We start from the raw sequence: 22,689 nt of genomic DNA on the forward strand, positions 1-22,689 counted from the left end.
CAGCGACTATTATCAACACATCTGTGAGCACAAACTAGAAAATCAAGAGGAGATGGATAAATTCTTGGATGCACATAACCTCCCAAGATTGAATCAGGAAGAAATCGAAACTCTGAATAGAGCAGTATCAAGTTCCAAAATTGAATCAGTAATAAAAAACCCAGCAGCCAAGAAAAGCTCTGGACCAGATGGATTCACAGCTGAATTCTACCAGATGTACAAAGAAAAGTTAATACCAATTCTACTGAAACTACACCCAAAAATTGAGGAAGAGGGAATCCCCCCTAACTCATTCTATGAAGCCAGCACAACCCTGATACTAACACCTGGCAAAGACACAACAAAAAAAGAAAACTACAGACTAATATCCCTGATGAACACAGACACAATATCCAAAACAAAATATCAGCAAATCAAACCCAGTTAATTCACCATGATCAAGTCAGCTATATTACTGGGATGCAAGGCTGGTTTAAGACACACAAATCAATAAATATGATTCACCAGATAAACAGAATTAAAAACAAAAACGATATGATTATCTTAACAGATGCAGAAAAATCTTTTGATAAAATCCAATATCCCTTCGTGATAAAAACCTTCAACAGAGTAGGCATTAAAGGAACATATCTCAAAATAATAAGAGCCATCTATAACAAACCCACACTGAACAGGCAAAAGCTGGAAGGATTCCCCTTACGAACAGGAACAAGACAAGGATGCCCACTCTTACCACACCTATTCAGCATAGTACTTGAAATCTTAGCAAGAGCAATCAGGTGCCAGGGGCAGTGGCTCACGCCTGTAATCCCAGCACTTTGGGAGGCCAAGGCAGGTAAATCACCTGAGGTCATGAGTTCAAGACCAGTCTGGCCAACATGGCGAAACCCCATCTCTACCAAAATTACAAAAATTAGCCAGGTGTGGTGCTCTGTGCCTGTAGTCCCAGCTACTCAGGAAGCTGAGGCAGGAGAATAGCTCAAACCTGGGAGGTGGAAGTTGTAGCGAGCCGAGATCGTGCACTGTACTCCAGCCTGGGTGACAGAGGAGACTCTGTCTCAAAATAAAACAAAAATTAAAATAAATCATAGATGATCCAAACAAAGCGAAAAACATTCCATGCTTATGGATAGGAAGAATCAATATTATTAAAATGGCCATACTGCCCAAAGCCATTTACAGATTCAATACTATCCCTATCAAACTACCAAGGTCATTTTTCACAGAATTAGAAAAAGCTATTCTAAAATTCATATTGATCCAAGAAAGAGCCCAAATAGCCAGAGCAATCCAAAGCAAAAAGAACAAAACCAGAGGCATCACATAACCCAACTTCAAACTATACTGTAAGGCTGCCATAACCAAAACAGCATGATATGAGCATAGAAACAGACACACAGACCAATGGAACACAGTAGAGAACCCAGAAATAAAGCTACACACCTACAACCATCTGATTTTTGACAAAGTTGACAAAAATAAGCCGTGGGGAAAGGACTCCCTATTTAATAAATGGTGTTGGGATAACTGGCTATCCATATGCAAAAGAATGAAACTAGACCACTACCTTTCACCATATACAAAAAGTAACTCAAGCTGGATTAAAGATTTAAATGTAAGACCTCAAATTATAAAAATTCTAGAAGAAAACCTGGCCCTAGCAAAGAATTTATGGCTAAGTCCTCAAAAGCAATTGCAGCAAAAGCAAAAATGGACAAGTGGAACCTAATTTAACTAAAGAGCTTCTGCACAGCAAGAGAAACTATCAATAGAGTAAGCAGACAATCTGCAGAATGGGAGAAAATATTCTCAAACTATGCTTCTCACAAAGGTTTAATATTCAGAGTCTCTGAAAAATTTAAATCATTCAAGAAGCAAAAAACAAATAACTCCATTAAAAAGTAGGCAGAGGACATGAACAGACACTTCTCAAAAGAAGACATACAAGCAACGACAAACATATGAAAAAATGTTCCACATCACTAATTACCAGAGAAATGCAAATCAAAACCACAATGAGATACCATCTCACAGTAGTCTGAGTGGTTAGTATTGAAAAGTCAAAAAAAACAACAGATGCTGGTGAGGTGTGGAGAAAGGGAATTCTTATACACTGTTGGTGGGAATATAAATTAGTTCAGCCACTGTGGAAAGCAGTTTGGAGATTTCTCAAAGAACTTAAAACAGAACTATCATTTGACCCAGTAATCCCATCACTGGGTATATATTCAAAAGAAAAGAAATCACTCTACCAAAGAGACACATGCACTTATATGTTCACCACAGCAGTACGCACAATAGCAAAGATACGGAATCAACCTAGGTGCCCATCAACAGTGGACTGGATAAAGAAAATGTGGCACATATACACCATGGAATACTATGCAGCCATAAAAAAGAATGAGATCATGTCCTTTACAGCAACATGAATGCAGCTGGAGGCCATTATCCTAAGCAAATTAACATAGGAACAGAAAACCAAATACCACACATTTTCACTTATAAGTGGAAGCTAAACACTGAGTACACGTGGACATTAAGATGGGAACAATAGACACTGGGGACTACTAGAGATGGGAGAGAGGGTTGGGGGCAGGGGTTGAAAAACCACCTGTTGGGTAGTATGCTCACTACCCGGGTGACAGGATCATTCATACCCCAAACCTCAGCATCATGCAATAAATTCATGTAACAAACCTACACATGTACACCCTACATCTGAAATAAATCTTGAAATTATAAAACAAAATAGAATAAACTATTTTCTCCTCTCAACTGCACATTTTTGCCATCTAATGACCTTCCTCTTTAACATGAAAATTATGCTACTCCTTTCCCTTTTCCAAAGAAGACACTCTAAGAACAAAAAGAACCTTAGAAATCATTTAGTCCAAACACCTCATTTTACAGCAGAAGAATCGGAGGCCCTGAGAGTTGGAGTGACTTGTCCAAATTCCAACTACTAATTAGTGGCAGAGCCGCAGCAAATGCCCAGGTTTTAACACCCACACGCTGAAAACTCTCAATCCTTCACAGCTTCATAAACCAAACTTTTGATTATACAGCATTATCTCTAATTGGGATTCTCTCTTACTGTATTATAAACCGAAGCAATTGGTAATTTGTCCCATACATTTTATAATAACGTCCCTTCATATCACCAGTCCTGGCTAGAAAAACCCATATGTAGAAAAGGTTTTTGCCCAGTACATTGCACAGGAATTAGCTGTTGAAGGCAGCGGCCCACGCTGTGCCCTCTTTATCTTTTGACCTGGAGCCTCAGGTTCCCTGATATATCTATTAAAAGGTGAAAGTAAGAACAGATGTGGCACAACTCTTCAGAGTTACTTGTTCAATGTTTTAAAGAGCTTGAGAGATGATTTCCTCAACTCTCTTCCAGACTATATTTTTTAATACACAAAAAGTAATCTTGCAAGAGCTGTTTGCCCCTGCCATAGGATAACAATAGGCTGGAGTGCAGTGGCACAATCCTGACACACAGTAACCTCCACCTTCCGGGTTCAAGTGATTCTCCTGCCTCCGTCTCCCGAGTAGCTGGGACTACAGGCACCTGCCACCACACCAAGCTAATTTATGTATTTTTAGTAGAGACGGGGTTTTGCCATGTTGGCCAGGCTGGTCTGGAACTCCTGACCTCAACTGATCCGCCCACCTCAGCCTCCCAAAGTGCTGGGATTACAGGGATGAGTCACTGCACCCAGCCGAATATTACAACTTTTCGTTTCATTGCATTCCCAGGTCTTATGACTGAATGATTTTATGCCAACTTCCACTTATAATCAAGGAGAGGACTGAGAAACCATAATTTGATAAGAAACCACAACTATGTGGTTATACTTTAAGTTATAAAAGTGCCTGATAACCAAAGATTTCACATAAATTACAAGAGACCACTTTGGGAATAAATATTCCTTGATATTAGACAAACAATATTGTATCTGCCTAGTGTCCCCTGTAGGAGGAGGTTCTCTCTAAAATAACTAGACTTAATGTCCTTGAAAAACATCAGTGACAGATGGAAAAACCTATGTCATGTTGGCGTATTTTGTGGGGTTTTTCAGAAAATCTTTAAGGGGTACCTTCATGCCCAGCAAATATCTGTCAAATAATCACAGCACAACATGCTCTTGAAGGCTGTAAGAGTGATTTTTTTGTTTTGTTTTTTGTTTTGTTATGTTTTGTTTTGTTTGAGACAGGATCTCGCTTTGTTGTCCAGGCTGGAGTGCAGTGGTGCGATCTCAGCTCACTGCAACCTCCACCTCCCGGGTTCAAGCAATTCTCCTGCCTCAGCCTCCCGAGTAGCTGGGACTACAGGCACACACCACCATGCCCAGCTAATTTTTGTATTTTTAGTACAGATGGGATTTCACCAAGTTGGCCAGGATGGTCTCGCTCTCTTGACCTCGTGACCTGTCCACCTCAGCCTCCCAAAGTGCTGGGATTACAGACATGAGCCACCGTGCCCAGCCAGAGTGACTGTTAATGCAGCTGACTCATGTCACAAACTGTCACCCAATCCTCTAAGCTTCGGTCCTTGGACATTCAAAACACCTCAAAGTGCCAGGACTAGTGCCATCTTATGAATTAATAATGCTGCTTCACGTCCCAGCTCTGCCACTGAACTCTCCTCAACCCTCTTTCTCCAAACACTGGACAGGTCCAAAGTAACTGAAATCAGAGAAGATGGGAACCTGAGATGGGGCAGGCAAGCGATATTCACCGCCTACCACCAGGATGCAGAATCAAGTGCGCAGTACTGCTCAGGCTGATGTTAGAATATATTTATTGCTACATTTATATACAATTATACAAACAGCCCAGACAGGAAAGAAATGTTGCATCGATTTCTGCAGATTCCACCAACATGTGCACAGAAATGGAGCTGTTCACCACTGAGTTTGCTCTTGGATTGAAGCCAAATATAAGTCACATACATTTTTTGAAAAAGTGGGAAATTCTTGGAAATCCTGTCCATAGATTCTTCCTTACAAGCTAGTCATGCAGAAAAAAGTGGGTTCTCATAAGCTGATGCCTTCCAGCATGTTTGAGGGATAGAGTCTTGAAGATGGGGTGCAGTAGATGCTGGCTTGGGACTGCAGGGTGCCGTGCGAAGTCCCAAGTCCTGGCCCATCTTGCTAAGGTCTGTCTTTAGGAAAGGCAATTGAGAGGGGTCTGGAGAGAAAGAGAATAGCAAGAAAGGGAAATCCAACAGTAAACTGAGAAGAGGAGAGAACCATGAGCCAGGGCCCTGGGTAATGGAATACTGGTCCATCCAGTTCCAGCTGAGATTGCAGACTTTGGGGGATATACACATTCAGAACACCAGGTATGTCCTTATCCTAAAGCTTCCCATAAGTCAGTAGCCAGGGGCCTGCATGAAGACACAGAAAGTGAATAGGAAAGTCAGGCAAGAAAGAAGAAAACTCAACTCGAACACTCGTATTATCAACATTCAGTTGAAAAGGCATGACCCTGAATGTCTTTGCACATTTTGTAAGTTAACATTTAGTCATGGTTAGTTGATGGTTGAGTGATGAAGGGGAATGGAATGCCAGTGAGGAAATGTAATGATGTACAGATTGTATCAAAATAAAGGTGCGTCCACAAACTCTACACTCTGACCTCAGCCTGGTTAGAATTACTTTTGGCCTCAAAAGGAGTCTCACATATAGATTTTGCAATGTTCTGATCCAGAATTATGATGTGGATATAAAATCACGGTATAAACACTGTCTTTCATGTCACAGTCACATACACCTTAGTGACGTGAATCCCAAGAGAAATTGTTGAGCAGCCACGGGGTGTGTGTGCTTAGGGAATGAGTTCACCTTATACACCAGCTCCGTCTGACCCACCTCAGGCCCCTTCCCAACTCAGGAATCCAGGAGGGAGGACCTGCAGATTGGGTTTACTCTGGCTTCCTCAGCTAAAATCAGCTCAGAGCCTCAGAGAAAGGTCTGAAGGTTGAGAAAAAAAGCCCATGAGTCTAAATACACCAGACTGTGCCAGCCTTTGGGGTTGATTAGTAATTTGGGTACAGTCTGGTCCCAAGGCTGTAGGGGTTCTTCTATTCATGTGGAAACCAGTCAGTTCTATCTTGTTCATGGCTTATTTTATTTTTGAGACAGGGTCGCGCTCTATCACCCAGGTTGGGGTGCAGGGGTGTGATCTTGGCTCACTGCAGCCTCGATCTCCTGGGCTTAAGCAATTCTCCCACCTCAGCCTCCCGAGTAGCTGGGACCACAGGCATGTGCCACTATGCTCAGATAACTTTTTGTATTTTTTGGAGAGCCAGGGTTTTGCCATGTTGCCCAGGCTGGTCTCAAACTCCTGAGTTCATTCAACCCACCTGTCTCAGCCTCCAAATGTGCCGGGATTACAGGCACGAGCCATAGCGCCTGGCCTGTCCATGGCTTTAGATGTCACGTTTAATTCCTTAATGTCACCATAATCCTACAGGCCCCTAGTCACGAGAAAGATAGGATGACAGTGCTGTGGAGAAGCCCTGGGGGCAGTGGGAGACAGACCAGAACATCACTCAAGAGTCCCTGTTCTTTCTCTTGGGTCAATAATTTTATAATCAACTATGGAGAGGCCCAGCAGTTCTTCCAAGGGTGCCAACTATGTGACACCTCAAGCTGGAGGATGTGGCAATCACCTACTCTGTGGATCCCTTCATAAATTCATGTCTAGATAATTCAAAATCTCTTTCTGTCATTTGATCTTGACTTTTCATGCAGAAACTTTCTTTTCCTACTTCTGACGACAATAGCTCAGAGTCAAACTCACTCAAAGGATTTGCTCTAAAAAGAACATCAACAGATGAAAATCAAGGAGGAAAAATCATAAAAGATCAGGTAGATTTTACTTTTGGGGAGTTTTACTAGTTGACAAAATGGAAAGAGTTACATGAATGAATTTCTGCACTGGAAGAAATGGCTAAAGATAAATAGCTAAGAAGAGTATTGTTTGCAGCAATCTATGGCACATTAAGAATGTGCTTTAACCCAGGATTTTAGCTCAAATATCAGAAATAAGACCAGCTGGATTCTCAGCTAGACCAGTTTCAAAGAGAGTGAGAGAAAATGATGATGGATGTGTCGTAGCATTTCAAGTGGACTTCGAAACAATGAAAGTGTTTTGGTAGTGTCATGAAATATCAGAGAGAATCTTGCACGACCTTAAACTCATTTCAGGGCAGGCCAAATTCAAGGCCAAAGAAGCAAATTGCTTCTAAAAGTTCCCCACCTTAAATGAACACGTGACCATTTTTTTGTCACATAAATAAGTCTAAAACATAGTATTTCTATAAAGAACATTGGTTCTACATCTTTAAATATTATCTCAAATATACTGACATTTAGCTAGAAGGAGGTTTAGAGAACTTTGGGAGGCTTAATCAGCAAGTTGGGGGAACTCAAGATTTACAACATAAACAACATTGTTGTGGTTTTCTTCACAAATGGGATGAGTCAAATAGTCTCTGCCAAAAAAAAAAAAAAAAGAATTTAAAAACCTGTTATCATGGTAATCATATTGAAAAATGATTTTTAAATATTACCAAATTCAGGTCAGTACCTAATACTATATTAACCTAGCTTATTAACCAATTCTTTAATTCTTCTGCTCCAGGAATCCCCAACCCCTGGGCCGAGGACCAGTACCGGCGTGTGGCCTGTTAGGAACTGGGTGGCAAAGCAGAAGCTGAGCGGTGAACAAGCATTACGGCCTGAGTGCCGCCTCTTGTCAGATCAGCAGCAGCATTAGATTCTCAAAGGAGTGAACCCTATTGTAAATTGCGCATGCGAGGGTTCCACGTTGCATGCTCCTTTATGGGAATCTAATGCCTCATGATTTGAGGTGGAACAGTTTCACCCCAAAACCATCCCTTCCACCCCCCAACCCCACTCCCAGCCCATGGAAAATTTGTCTTCCATGAAACCAGTCCTTGGTGCAAAAAGGTTGGGGGCCACTGTTCTACTCAATGTGCATGTACAAAACTTCATTTTTAAGTAAATCTGAATATGTCTTTTTTTCTTTTTTGAGACGGAGTCTCGCTGTCAACCAGGATGGAGTGCAGTGGTGCCATCTCGGCTCACTGCAACCTGTGCCTCCTGGATTCAAGCAATTCTTCTGCCTCAGCCTCCGAAGTAGCTGGGACTACAGGCATGCACCACCACTCGTGGCTAATTTTTTTTGTATTTTTAGTAGAGACGGGGTTTCACCATGTTGGCCAGGCTAGTCTCGAACTCCTGACCTCAGGTGATCCACCTGCCTCCACCTCTTAAAGTGCTGGGATTATAGGCATGAGCTACCGCACCGGACCTGAATATGGATTTTTTAAAAAGAAGAAAAACCTCTCAGCAGAACACAAGTGTCATAAGAGAACTTGCACCATAATACTTTCATTCTCAATGCTAGAGAGGGCTCTTTCTAAAGGTAAGAGAATCCTCTAAAGTAGGAGGTCCAATCAGCTCACCAAGATTACAGGTAAAACATCATTTTAATAAATTCTAGCTCACCTCAAAATTATTAAATTGGAGGATGATGTTCTTGACTGGCAAAGAGCCCAAGAGATGCAAACTATTGGGAAAGAACCTGGAAGGGATGGAATCAGAGGCTGTAAAGATAGAGGTTGCTCTTGATCAGTTCCTTTGACTTGAAATCCACAGGTCCTGTGGATGAACAGATTCAGATTTTATGAGGTCCCACCAGCATCCTGGCAGTGGAAGGTGTAGCAGGTCTAGTGGGCAGGTGAGCTGGCCCTGGCCATGGCTGCCAGTTGTACTTACCTAGTGAGGGAGGGAGCCTTCTTCCTAAGGGTTACATTTGCTTTATGCTGCTTTGGCAAGAGCGCATCTGGAACAATGCATACAGTTTGGGTCCCCACCTTTCAAAAGAGACATTAAGAGATTAGAAAGCATTTAGCAAAAGAACACAGTAGGAAGCTGAATGGGCAGGCTGACTGCTTGCTCAGCACATTGCAACATCAGGGCGCCCTTGTCAGCCTGGATCATGTAGGGCTTGTTATTGTCAAACTGTCTGCCTAATCTTTAACCTCTTTGTTTTTCCAGTCCACCTTTGAAACTCCACGATTAGAATGTGGAAATAAGAATAACTTTAAACCTTCCTTTTAAATAGATGCTAGACTTCAAATAGTGCAGCAACTCTACACAAGCTAACTAGTCTCTTTCAATAATAAGACCTATTATTTAGAATAGTAGGTCTTGTCTTAAAGCCATAAAAATCAGAACTTTATGTCATTCAGTAATGTGTTCTACCAGATTTTATATTTTATGTGAAGTTCTCTTTTGATTAACCTAGGCATTGTTAAAGTTATTTTCAGGTAGCAACCAGACTAATGGATCCAAAATACTTTATAGTGCCTACTCTGAAATCAATAGTTGCTATGTTTTTGAATAAGCAAATTCTCAGTACCTGCCTACTAAAAGACTGGATAGGTTAAGACAAACAAACCATGAAAACTACCTCCTCTGCAGACACGTTGGCATTGCCGGAATTAAAGAGGTCAATTTCAGCCCTACTCTCTCTGGTCTGTCTTCCTCAGCTGACTCACCTGCCATTCTCCGATATATCCCTTAGAGATAAAACAAAGTCAGAATTAACTCGACAAAGAAACTGCTAAACTGGCCAAACGTATCCATGAGTCAGTTCCCTGACTGGGGAGAATACTGGTTACAGTATTTTCTAACCTTGTGGGTAAAACAATTAGAAATGCAGTCACTAGCAATCTCTATCTTATGAATGAGTTATGAACCAAAAGGGCAGCTGTGGTGGGCTGTTTCCCATGGAAACCACGTCATGAAGAGTGATTTTGTTTCTAGGCAGTTTAACCCATAATGAAAAACTGAGTCTTTGCAGTAAAATACAGTAGAAACTCCAAATTTGTCAAAGATTGTAATAAAGGAACATAGAAACAATGACATTTATTAATGGTTTTATAATTCTTCTTTAATACTTGAGCTTGATGTTAACCTGGCCAGGAATAATTCGATGGTTCAATAGTACCTGAAATTTAAGAACATTTTAAAGGGAATTTTAACTATTTTCAAAGACTTTGAAGGTTAGTCTGGCTGGCACTTTATTGTATGACATGCCATTTCAGGCTGAGTAATTCCAGCACTTTGGGAGGCCGAGGCAGAGATCACCTGAGGTTGGGAGTTCGAAACCAGCCTGACCAACATGGAGAAATCCCGTCTCTACTAAAAATAAAAAAACCGGGCATGGTGGCGCATGCCTGTAATCACAGCTACTCAGGAGGCTGAGGTAGGAGAATCGCTTGAACCTGGGAGATGGAGGTTACGGTGAGCCGAGATCGGGCCATTACACTCCAGCCTGGGCAAGAAGAGCAAAACTCCCGTCTCAAAAAAAAAAAAAAAGAAATGTCATTTCAAAATGTATAGCTGTAGTTTTTCCATAGTCACTAGTAATATTATTCTCACTGTGATTAACTAGTAGTACTATTTATGTAGATTTAGACTCATAAAGGAGCAGAGAGAGCAAAGGAAGAGAATTATTTTTCATGAACATAATGAGAAAATTTAGGAGAGCATTAGAAAGGAGGATTTGGGAGTAAAGTTAATAGATGAAAGGCACAAGAGAGGGAATAGAACTGAAGGAGAAAACTGCATGTATGAGTTTCCCTAACAGGGAAAGAAAGGTGAAGAGACGTCAGAAATTTCCAAGCTTTGCCACCAGGTGGCGCCATGAGATTAGATGACAGTATTTTAGCTGAAGGCAGCAACAACTGAAGGGTAGTGAGGGTGAGATACATAAAAATCACGAGCTGGATATTCACAACACAGGAGGCTCAGGATTTGTGAAGCGGTAAGCCATGGGTTAGAATATATATCAAGTTATAGCAAGAATATATATTAAATTATGTGTTAGAATATATAATAAGGGACGCAAACCTAGTTGAACTTATTTTTTAAGATGTTATCTCCCTCTGTCACCCAGGCTGGAGTGCAATGGCGCCGTCTTGGCTCACTGCAACCTCCGCCTCCAGGATTCCAGCGATTCCTGTCTCAGCTTCCCAGGTAGCTGGGATTACAGACACATGCCACCACATCCGGCTAATTTTGTGTGTGTGTGTGTGTGTGTGTGTTTTCAGTAGAGTTAAGGTTTCCCCATGTTGGCTAAGCTGCTCTCAAACTCCTGACTTAGGTGATCCGCCCGCCTTGGCCTCCCAAAGTTCTGGGATTACAGGTATGAGCTACTGCGCCCGGCCTAGTTTAACATTTTAAAGAATCTATTTATCTAGTACAGGCCATGGCTCACACCTGTAATCCCAGCACTTTGGCAGGCCGAGGCCAGGGGTTGATCACCTGAGGTCAGGAGTTTGAGACCAGCCTGGCCAACATGGGGAAACGCAATCTCTACTAAAAATACAAAAATTACCCGAGCATGGTGGCCTGCACCTGTAGTCCCAGCTACTCTGGAGGCTGAGACAGGAATCGCTTGAACCCTGGAGGCAGAGGCTGCAGTGAGCCAAGATCATGCCACTCCCACTCCAGCCTGGGCAACAGAGCAAGACTTCATCTAAAAAAAAAAATCTGTCTAGTTTAGTATATTAACATTTTTTTTTTAGACAGGGTTTTGCTCTGTCCTCCAAACTGTAGTGCAGTGACATGATCATGGTTTACTGAAGCCTCAACATCCCAGGCACAAGCAATCCTCCCACCTTAGCCTCTCGAGAAGCTGGGACCACAGGTGTGCTTCACTACACCTGGCTAATTTTTCTTTCTTTTTTTTTTTTTTTTTTTTTTTTGGTTGGGGAGGGTGGGACATGAGGTCTCACTATGTTGCCCAGGCTGGTCTTGATCTCCTGGGCTCAAGCAATCCTCCTGGGATTACAAGCATGAGCCGCTGCACTCAGCCAACAGTTTTTTTTTAAAAGTAAAGACATACAAATGGCAGCAGATATATGAAAAGGTGCTCAACATCATTGAGCATCAGAGAAATGCAAACCAAAACTGCAATGAGATAATCATCTTACCCCAGTTAAGATGGCTTTTATCCTACTAAGACAGGTAATAACAAATGCTGGTGAGGATGTGAAGAAAAGGGAACCTTTGTACACTGTTGGTGGGACTGTAAATTAGTACAACCACTATAGAGAACAGTATGGAGCTACCATATGATCCACCAACCCCACTACTGTGTATATACCCCCCAAAAAGAAAATCATTATATCAAAAAGATACCTGCACTCCCATATTAACTGCAACACTACTCACAATAGCCAAGATTTGGAAGCAACGTAAGTGTCCATCAACAGATGAATGGATAAAGAAAATGTGGTACTTGCATACAACGGAGTACTATTCAGCCATAAAAAATAATGAGATCCTGTCATTTGCAACAACATGGATGGAACTGGAGATGGCTAATGTTAAGTTAAATAAGCCAAGCACAGAAGGACAAAAATTGTATGTTCTCACTGATTTGTGGGATCTAAAAATCAAAATAATTAAACTCATGGAGATAGAGAGTAAAAGGATGGTTACCAGAGGGTAAGAAGGGTAGTGGGGAAGCAGGAGGTTGGGAGGTGAGAATTGTTAATGGGTTAAAAAAAAAAAAAAGTAGAAAGAATGAATAAGTCCTAGTATTTGATAGCACAAGGTGACTGTAATCAATAATAATTTAATTGTACATTTAAAAATAACTAAAAGGGTATAATTAGATTATTTGTAACACAAAGGAGAAAAGCTTGAGGGGACAGATACCCCATTTTCCATATGTGATTATTACACATTGCATGCTTGTATCAAAATATCTCATGTCCCCCATAAATATATACTTATGTGCCCACAAAAATTAAAAATAAATTTTTTAAATAAAATTTTTAGTAGCATCATCTACAAAAAAGTTTTAAAAATTAAAAAATTAAAGTACACACACACGGTTACCTCAATATACTCAGAAATTGCATTTAATAAATTTAAAACCCTCTTTTTATTTAAAAAGAAAAAACTCTTAGAAAAGTATGTATATGTATGTAAAAGGAAGTTTCATAAATCTGATAAAAGTCATGTACTAAAAATTAGTCAGGCTGGTGCCATGTGCCTGTAGTCCCAGCTATTCAGGGGGCTGAGGTGGGAGGATCACTTGAGCTTGGGAGACTGAGGGTGCAGTGAGCCAAGATAGCGCCACTGCACTCCAGCCTGAGTGACAGAGTGAGACCCCATCTCAAACAAGAAAAGAAATGAGACACCACTTATGTTCCACATGGGACTGGAAGTTGCAGCCAGTCAACTCAGTAAGAAACAGAATAAAAGTTTTATGGATGGAGAAGACTGAAAACTATAATTATTTGCAGAAAATGAAGAAAGTCTGTGTAGAAAGCCCAAAAGACTTCACAAATTATTAGAAACGGTGAGAATGAAACAAGGTTCCTTAATTTAAGGTCAGCAAAAAAAAAAAAAAAAAAAAAAATCAACTGCATTCTCTACACCAGCCAGAAATAGTTTTCAAATGTAACTCTGAAAATGACAGCAAAAAGATGCTTAATAATAAATCGAACAAAATAAATACATGATCTTAAAGCAAAAATTTAAACTTTACTGAATGGCATCAAGGAAGACTTGGTGGAAAGACACTGCATATTCATGATTAGGAATGCTTAATATTGTACAGCTGTAATTACTTTTCTTTCTTTTTTTTTTCTTTTTTCTTTTTTTTTTTTTTTTTTTTGAGACAGAGTTTCACTCTTCTTGCCCAGGCTGGAGTGCAATGGCGCAAACTCGGCTCACTGCAACTTCCGCCTCCCGGGTTCAAGCGATTCTCCTGCCTCAGCCTCCCGAGTAGCTGCGATTACAGGCACACGCCACCATGCCCGGTTAATTTTTGTATTTGTAGTAGAGACGGGGCTTTACCATGTTGGTCAGGCTGGTCTCGATCTCCTGACCTCGTGATCTGCCTGCCTTGGCCTCCCAAAGTGCTGGGATTACAGGCGTGAGCTACCGTGCCCGACCGTACAGCTGTAATTTCTTACCAAATTAACCTGTTAATACATTTCCAAGCAAAAGTCCCCAAAGTATTTTTTCCCGTACAGGTTACACGAATTTATGCAGAAGAACAAAGAACCAAAACTAGTCAGGAGCTTATTTTACAAACAAGGTGTAGCAACTTTTTAAGAAAGCTCAACCAGATATCAAGACTTGTTAAAAAGCAAAGGCTGTAGTAATTAAGACAGAATAGTATTGACACAGGGATAGAAACACTGACCAATGCAACAGATGAGAGTATAACAGAACAGATGAAGAAATATGAAAGAAATGGCAATGGGATCAATAGGAAAAGGATGAACTGTTAAATAAAGTATCAAGACAACTAGTCATCTAGACAAAAAAATAAAATAAAATTGGATCCATACTTCATACCATGCGCAAAAGTTATTTATAGCTGGACTAAAGATTTAAATGTAAAAATAACCAAACTTTTAGAAGAAAATATAGGAAAATATCTTCATGACATAAAGTGAGAGAATCATTTCTTAAAACAAGACACACACAGGAAAAAATCCCCACAAATTATGAGGAGAGTAATTTATAAATTAAGCTACAAGAAATTGTAAAACGTTTACCTATCCAAAAAAAAAAAAAAAAAAAAACCACCATAAAAAGCCAAAGAGACAAGGTAAGCCATGGAAGGAAATATCTCTAAAACATTTAAATGTCAAAAGATTAGTAAAATGGAAAGAAATTATCTGAATTAACTGGATCAAGATAAACTAATAAAAAACAGGCAAAAAAAGTTATTTGAAAGAAAATGAAACATGAAAGGCCTTTAAAGAAAAATTATCAGTTATATTAGTAATTAAGAAAATGCAAATTATTAATAAAAGCACAATGTCATCTTAAACCTATCAAATTGGCAGAAATTGAAAAGTTTAGTGATATGAAGTGTGGTGAAGATGTGGATATAGCCTTACTTTAGGAAACAACTGATGGTTACATAGTAAAGTTGAAGATGTGCATATTCCATAATGACAGACAACTCCCCTCCCTAGGTCTCTGCTGTAGAAATACTGTTGTGCTTATTCACTAGAAAACATGAATAGAAGACAAAAATATCTGTGGCTATATTGTTTAAAGATTTTTAAAAATACTGGTAACAATCCTATAGCCAGACGCAGTGGCTCATGCTTGTAATCCCAGCATTTTGGGAGGCCGAGACTGGTGGATTACTTGATGTCAGGAGTTCAAAACCAGCCTGGCCAAAATGGTGAAACCCTGTCTCTACTAAAAATAAAAAAATTTAGCCGGGTGTGGTGGTGGGTTCCTGTAATCCCAGCTGCTTGGGAGGCTGCAGCAGGAGAATCGCTTGAACCCAGGAGGCAGAGGTTGCAGTGAGCCAAGATCACGCCATTGCACCCCAGCCTGGACGACAGAGTGAGAGTCCATCTCAAAAAAAAAAAAAAAAAAAAAAATACTGGTAACAATCCAAATGTCCACCACTGGGGGAACTGATAAATTGTAGTGCACTCATAAAATAAATACAGCAGTGAAAATGAACCACAGCTATATTCATCAAAATGGATGTGCATGTGTGTGTAATAAAACTATGTTTTGAGAACTTCATCACGAATTACAAAAAAAAAAAACTAGTTGTATAAAGTTCATGTGTGGGCAAAACTAGACATTATATTGTTGTAGATACAAACACAGATAGTAAAAGCAAAGAAACGGATGACGTGATGGAGAGGAAAATGCAGTGCCAGTTACTGGCAACATACTATTTTTCAAACTGATACATGAGTATCTAATATATATACATATATTCCATCATTTATATTTCTACTAGATGCATTTCATTCTCTAATACTTTTATAAATGAATCTCTAGTTTTTAAGTGTTTAAAAACAGAAAGTAATGAAGGAAAAATACAATAGACGGGGAAGTTATGAATTTTGTTCCAAGTATCTTTGGTCTTTGAACCATTCGAATTTCAAAGGTCTCAAAGAAACTATGTAGAAGTCAATAGTTACTCTAAGGACACTGAGTAAAAGAAGCAACTGTGTTATTTCCACAGTATTGGGTTGGAGTGAGACCCAATCGAGCAATTCTCAAAGTGTGGTCCCAAAACAGCAGCATCAGACTCACCTTTAAAACACGCAATTATTTTATTTTATTTTATTTTTTTGTGGCATAGTCTCGCTCTGTTGCCCAGGCTGGAGTGCAGTGGCATGATCTCAGCTCACTGTAACCTCCACCTCCTGAGGTTCAGCCAATTCTCAAGCCTCAGCCTCCCTAGTAGCCGGGATTACAGGTGTGCACCACCATGCCCAACTAAGTTTTGTATTTTTGGTAGAGACACTGTTTCACCACGTTGGCCAGGGTGGTCTTGAACTCCTGGCCTCAAGTGATCCGCCCGCCTCAGCCTTCCAACATGCTGGAATTACAGGCCTGAGCCACCGCACCTGGCCATAAATGCACATTCTTGAGCAGCTGCATAGATCTACTGAATGTGAAACCTGAGGAGGGCACCCTGCAATCTGTGTTTTAACAAGCCCTCCAGGTGATTCTGATGCACGCTAGTGTGAGAACCACTGCCAAAAGTTGTTCAAGTATCTAAGAAATCCCTTCATTATAACAAAATAAGACCTCCCTAGGGTCACATCAAAATATTAATAGTCATCCAGACAGAAAGACACAGCACTGGCCCTTAGGAGAACATTAGTTTTTAAAAACCTTTAACTCAGGAGGCTCATGGGCCAAACCCAGCTTCCCATCTGTTTTTGTACAGAATGTGATTTAAGAATGTTTTTTACCTTTTTTTTAAACAAATCAGAGGAAGAATATTTTGTGACACATGAATTGTATGAAATTCAGAGTTAAGTGTCCATAAATAAAATTTTATGGGAACACAAACATGCTCATTCATTTACATATAGCTGCTTATGCACTACAACAGCAGAGTTGTATAGCTGGGACAGAGACAACTGGCCTGCAAAGTCCAAAATGTTTAGTATCTGGGCCTTTTCATAAAGATCATTTGCCCTATTTGCTCTAATTTGATAGAATCTACTAGTCTAAAAGCAAAATATAATTACAGTAATTTTCTGTTGAAAACGCAATTTTCATTTTAATTACACACAGGCAAAAATCTAATAAAGAATCATAAGGAAGTTGAATCAGATTTTTTTTTTTTTAATAGAGACAGGGCACCATGTTGCCCAGGCTGGTCTCAAACTCCTGGGCTCAGGTGGTCTCCCGCCTTGGCCTCCCAAAGTGCTGGGGTTACAGGCATGAGCCACCATGCCCGGCCCAGATCTATTTTCATCTACAAAGCCATTCAAATAACCCACACAGAGCATCTGAAAAATGTTACTAGTTACACTTTCTCTCTTCAAATTTCTAATAAATGACAAAGAATTCCACAAAGAATTGACTGGTACACTTCAATGAAATACTCATTCAGTTCTGAAAACGAATGTAGCGTTCTCCTCCGGCATTTATTCAGGAGGTTAACTCAAACTATAAGCCTGTCTCAAATGCTGCCTGATAACTTCATTTTTCAGCTCTCACAGTGGCCACCCTCCTCGCTGGCTCTCTTCTACATGCTAAAACTCACCAAGAGCCTTCTTCCCTTTGATCCTCAACCTCGAATTTTCTCCAGACTGAGTTCAGTTCTTATCACTGAAGACTTGCTCACTGAGTTCCTGAATTATTTTATTCAACACCTATTGGGTGGCTTAAAAAGCCTTCTATCCACATCCATCTTCACTTCTCCAATTTCAACTTTCCTCTAGATTTTGAATATTTCTTGAGCACAGACTCCTCTTTGATTTCTAGGGCTTTAACAATCATTTATTAATTTAAAAAAATAGCCAGGTGTGGAGGCTAACGCCTATAATCCCAACAGTTTGGGAGGCTGTCAGGCAGATCACTTGAGGCCAGGAGTTCAAGACCACCCTGGCCAACATGACAAAACCCCCGTCTCTATAAAAATACAAAAATTACCTGGGGGTAGTGGCGGCCACCTCTGTAATCACAGCTACTCCGGAGGCTGAGGCAGAAGAATCATTTGAACCCAGGAGGCAGAGGTTGCATTGAGCAGAGATCACGTCATTACACTCTAGCCTGGGCAACAAGAGCAAAACTCTGTCTCAAAGTAATACTTTTAAAAAATATAATGCAGAAGATGGCTGAATAGGAACAGCTCCCGTCTACAGCTCCCAGCGTGAGCAAGGCAGAAGACGGGTGATTTCTGCATTTCCATCTGAGGTACCGGGTTCATCTCACTAGGGAGTGCCAGACAGTGGGCACAGGCCAGTGGGTGCGCGCACCGTGCGCGAGCCGAAGCAGGGAGAGGCATTGCCTCACTTGGGAAGCGCAAGGGGTCAGGGAGTTCCCTTTCTGAGTCAAAGAAAGGGGTGACGGACGGCACCTGGAAAATCGGGTCACTCCCACCCGAATACTGCGCTTTTCCGACGGGCTTAAAAAACGGCGCACCACGAGATTATATCCTGCACCTGGCTCGGAGGGTCCTACGCCCACGGAGTCTCGCTGATTGCTAGCACAGCAGTCTGAGATCAAACTGCAAGGCGGCAGCCAGGCTGGGGGAGGGGCGCCCGCCATTGCCCAGGCTTGATTAGGTAAACAAAGCCGCAGGGAAGCTCGAACTGGGTGGAGCCCACCACAGCTCAAGGAGGCCTGCCTGCCTCTGTAGGCTCCACCTCTGGGGGCAGGGCACAGACAAACAAAGAGAAAGCAGTAACCTCTGCAGACTTAAATGTCCCTGTCTGACAGCTTTGAAGAGAGCAGTGGTTCTCCCAGCACGCAGCTGGAGATCTGAGAACGGGCAGACTGCCTCCTCAAGTGGGTCCCTGACCCCTGACCCCTGAGCAGCCTAACTGGGAGGCACCCCCCAGCAGGGGCACACTGACACCTCACACGGCAGGGTACTCCAACAGACCTGCAGCTGAGGGTCCTCTCTATTAGAAGGAAAACTAACAAACAGAAAGGACATCCACACCAAAAACCCATCTGTACACCACCATCATCAAAGACCAAAAGTAGATAAAACCACAAAGATGGGGAAAAAACAGAACAGAAAAACTGGAAACTCTAAAAAGCAGAGTGCCTCTCCTCCTCCAAAGGAACGCAGTTCCTCACCAGCAACGGAACTAAGCTGGATGGAGAATGACTTTGAGGAGCTGAGAGAAGAAGGCTTCAGACGATCAAATTACTCCGAGCTACGGGTGGACATTCAAACCAATGGCAAAGAAGTTGAAAACTTTGAAAAAAATTTAGAAGAATGTATAACTAGAATAACCAATACAGAGAAGTGCTTAAAGGAGCTGATGGAGCTGAAAACCAAGGCTCGAAAACTACATGAAGAATGCAGAAGCCTCAGGAGCCGATGCAATCAACTGGAAGAAAGGGTATCAGCAATGGAAGATGAAATGAATGAAATGAAGCAAGAAGGGAAGTTTAGAGAAAAAAGAATAAAAAGAAATGAGCAAAGCCTCCAAGAAATATGGGACTATGTGAAAAGACCAAATCTACATCTGATTGGTGTACCTGAAAGTGATGGGGAGAATGGAACCAAGTTGGAAAACACTTTGCAGGATATTATCCAGGAGAACTTCCCCAGTCTAGCAAGGCAGGCCAACATTCAGATTCAGGAAATACAGAGAACGCCACAAAGATACTCCTCGAGAAGAGCAACTCCAAGACACATAATTGTCAGATTCACCAAAGCTGACATGAAGGAAAAAATGTTAAGGTCAGCCAGAGAGAAAGGTCAGGTTACCCTCAAAGGGAAGCCCATCAGACTAACAGCGGATCTCTCGGCAGAAACCCTACAAGCCAGAAGAGAGTGGGGGCCAATATTCAACATTCTTAAAGAAAAGAATTTTCAACCCAGAATTTCATATCCAACCAAACTAAGCTTCGTAAGTGAAGGAGAAATAAAATACTTTACAGACAAGCAAATGCTGAGAGATTTTGTCACCACCAGGCCTGCCTTACAAGAGCTCCTGAAGGAAGCGCTAAACATGGAAAGGAACAACCGGTACCAGCCGCTGCAAAATCATGCCAAAATGTAAAGACCATCGAGACTAGGAAGAAACTGCATCAACTAACCAGCAAAAGAACCAGCTAACATCATAATGACAAGATCAAATTCACACATAACAATATTAACTTTAAATGTAAATGGACTAAATGCTCCAATTAAAAGACACAGACTGGCAAATTGGATACAGAGTCAAGACCCATCAGTGTGCTGTATCCAGGAAACCCAACTCATGTGCAGAGACACACATAGGCTCAAAATAAAAGGATGGAGGAAGATCTACCAAGCAAATGGAAAACAAAAAAAGGCAGGGGTTGCAATCCTAGTCTCTGATAAAACAGACTTTAAACCAACAAAGATCAAAAGAGACAAGGCCATTACATAATGGTAAAGGGATCAATTCAGCAAGAAGAGCTAACTACCCTAAATATATATGAACCCAATACAGGAGCACCAAGATTCATAAAGCAAGTCCTGAGTGACCTACAAAGAGACTTAGACTCCCACACATTAATAATGGGAGACTTTAACACCACACTGTCAACATTAGACAGATCAACAAGACAGAAAGTCAACAAGGATACCCAGGAATTGAACACAGCTCTGCACCAAGCTGACCTAATAGACATCTACAGAATTCTCCACCCCAAATCAACAGAATATACATTTTTTTCAGCACCACACCACACCTATTCCAAAATTGACCACATACTGGGAAGTAAAGCTCTCCTCAGCAAATGCAAAAGAACAGAAATTATAACAAACTATCTCTCAGACCACAGTGCAATCAAACTAGAACTCAGGATTAAGAATCTCACTCAAAACCACTCAACTACATGGAAACTGAACAACCTGCTCCTGAATGACTACTGGATACATAACGAAATGAAGGCAGAAATAAAGATGTTCTTTGAAACCAATGAGAACAAAGACACAACATACCAGAATCTCTGGGACGCATTCAAAGCAGTGTGTAGAGGGAAATTTATAGCACTAAATGCCCACAAGAGAAAGCAGGAAAGATCCACAATTGACACCCTAACATCACAATTAAAAGAACTAGAAAAGCAAGAGCAAACACATTCAAAAGCTAGCAGAAGGCAAGAAATAACTAAAATCAGAGCAGAACTGAAGGAAATAGAGACAGAAAAAACCCTTCAAAAAATTAATGAATCGAGGAGCTGGTTTTTTGAAAGGATCAACAAAATTGATAGACCGCTAGCAAGACTAATACAGAAAAAAAGAAGAATCAAATAGACACAATAAAAAATGATAAAGGGGATATCACCACCGATCCCACAGAAATACAAACTACCATCAGAGAATACTACAAACACCTCTACGCAAATAAACTAGAAAATCTAGAAGAAATGGATAAATTCCTGGACACATACATTCTCCCAAGACTAAACCAGGAAGAAGTTGAATCTCTGAATAGACCAATAACAGGAGCTGAAATTGTGGCAATAATCAATAGCTTACCAACCAAAAAGAGTCCAGGACCAGATGGATTCACAGCCGAATTCTACCAGAGGTACAAGGAGGAACTGGTACCATTCCTTCTGAAACTATTGCAATCAATAGAAAAAGAGGGAATCCTCCCTAACTCATTTTATGAGGCCAGCATCATTCTGATACCAAAGCCTGGCAGAGACACAACCAAAAAAGAGAATTTTAGACCAATATCCTTGATGAACATTGATGCAAAAATCCTCAATAAAATACTGGCAAAACGAATCCAGCAGCACATCAAAAAGCTTATCCACCATGATCAAGTGGGCTTCATCCCTGGGATGCAAAGCTGGTTCAATATACGCAAATCAATAAATGTAATCCAGCATATAAACAGAGCCAAAGACAAAAACCACATGATTATCTCAATAGATGCAGAAAAAGCCTTTGACAAAATTCAACAACTCTTCATGCTAAAAACTCTCAATAAATTAGGTATTGATGGGACGTATTTCAAAATAATAAGAGCTATCTATGACAAACCCACAGCCAATATCATACTGAATGGGCAAAAACTGGAAGCATTCCCTTTGAAAACTGGCACAAGACAGGGATGCCCTCTCTCACCACTCCTATTCAACATAGTGTTGGAAGTTCTGGCCAGGGCAGTTAGGCAGGAGAAGGAAATAAAGGGTATTCAATTAGGAAAAGAGGAAGTCAAATTGTCCCTGTTTGCAGACGACATGATTGTTTATCTAGAAAACCCCATTGTCTCAGCCCAAAATCTCCTTAAGCTGATAAGCAACTTCAGCAAAGTCTCAGGATACAAAATCAATGTACAAAAATCACAAGCATTCTTATACACCAACAACAGACAAACAGAGAGCCAAATCATGAGTGAACTCCCATTCACAATTGCTTCAAAGAGAATAAAATACCTAGGAATCCAACTTACAAGGGATGTGAAGGACCTCTTCAAGGAGAACTACAAACCACTGCTCAAGGAAATAAAAGAGGATACAAACAAATGGAAGAACATTCCATGCTCATGGGTAGGAAGAATCAATATCATGAAAATGGCCATACTGCCCAAGGTAATTTACAGATTCAATGCCATCCCCATCAAGCTACCAATGACTTTCTTCACAGAATTGGAAAAAACTACTTTAA

The 22,689-nt window shown here is 40.8% G+C and overlaps 1 protein-coding gene across 2 annotated transcripts in view; it reads right to left on the reverse strand.

The window, feature by feature from the left end:
- Positions 1–4,787: 4,787 nt before the first annotated feature.
- Positions 4,788–22,689, reverse strand: part of RDX (radixin) — a 100,763-nt gene continuing 82,861 nt past the window's right edge. Inside the window, exon 15 of one of the 2 annotated variants that reach the window (XM_055355481.2) lies at positions 4,788–5,392. In XM_055355481.2, coding sequence (XP_055211456.1) covers positions 5,356–5,392 — 37 coding nt within the window. In that variant the 3' untranslated portion in view covers positions 4,788–5,355. Of the gene's footprint in view, positions 5,393–8,813; positions 8,912–22,689 lie in introns of those variants that run through there. The other variant, XM_055355480.2, reaches the window with a different exon arrangement.

This window comes from Gorilla gorilla, chromosome 9 (genome assembly GCF_029281585.2).
Source record: "Gorilla gorilla gorilla isolate KB3781 chromosome 9, NHGRI_mGorGor1-v2.1_pri, whole genome shotgun sequence".
Classification (NCBI taxonomy): domain Eukaryota; kingdom Metazoa; phylum Chordata; class Mammalia; order Primates; family Hominidae; genus Gorilla; species Gorilla gorilla.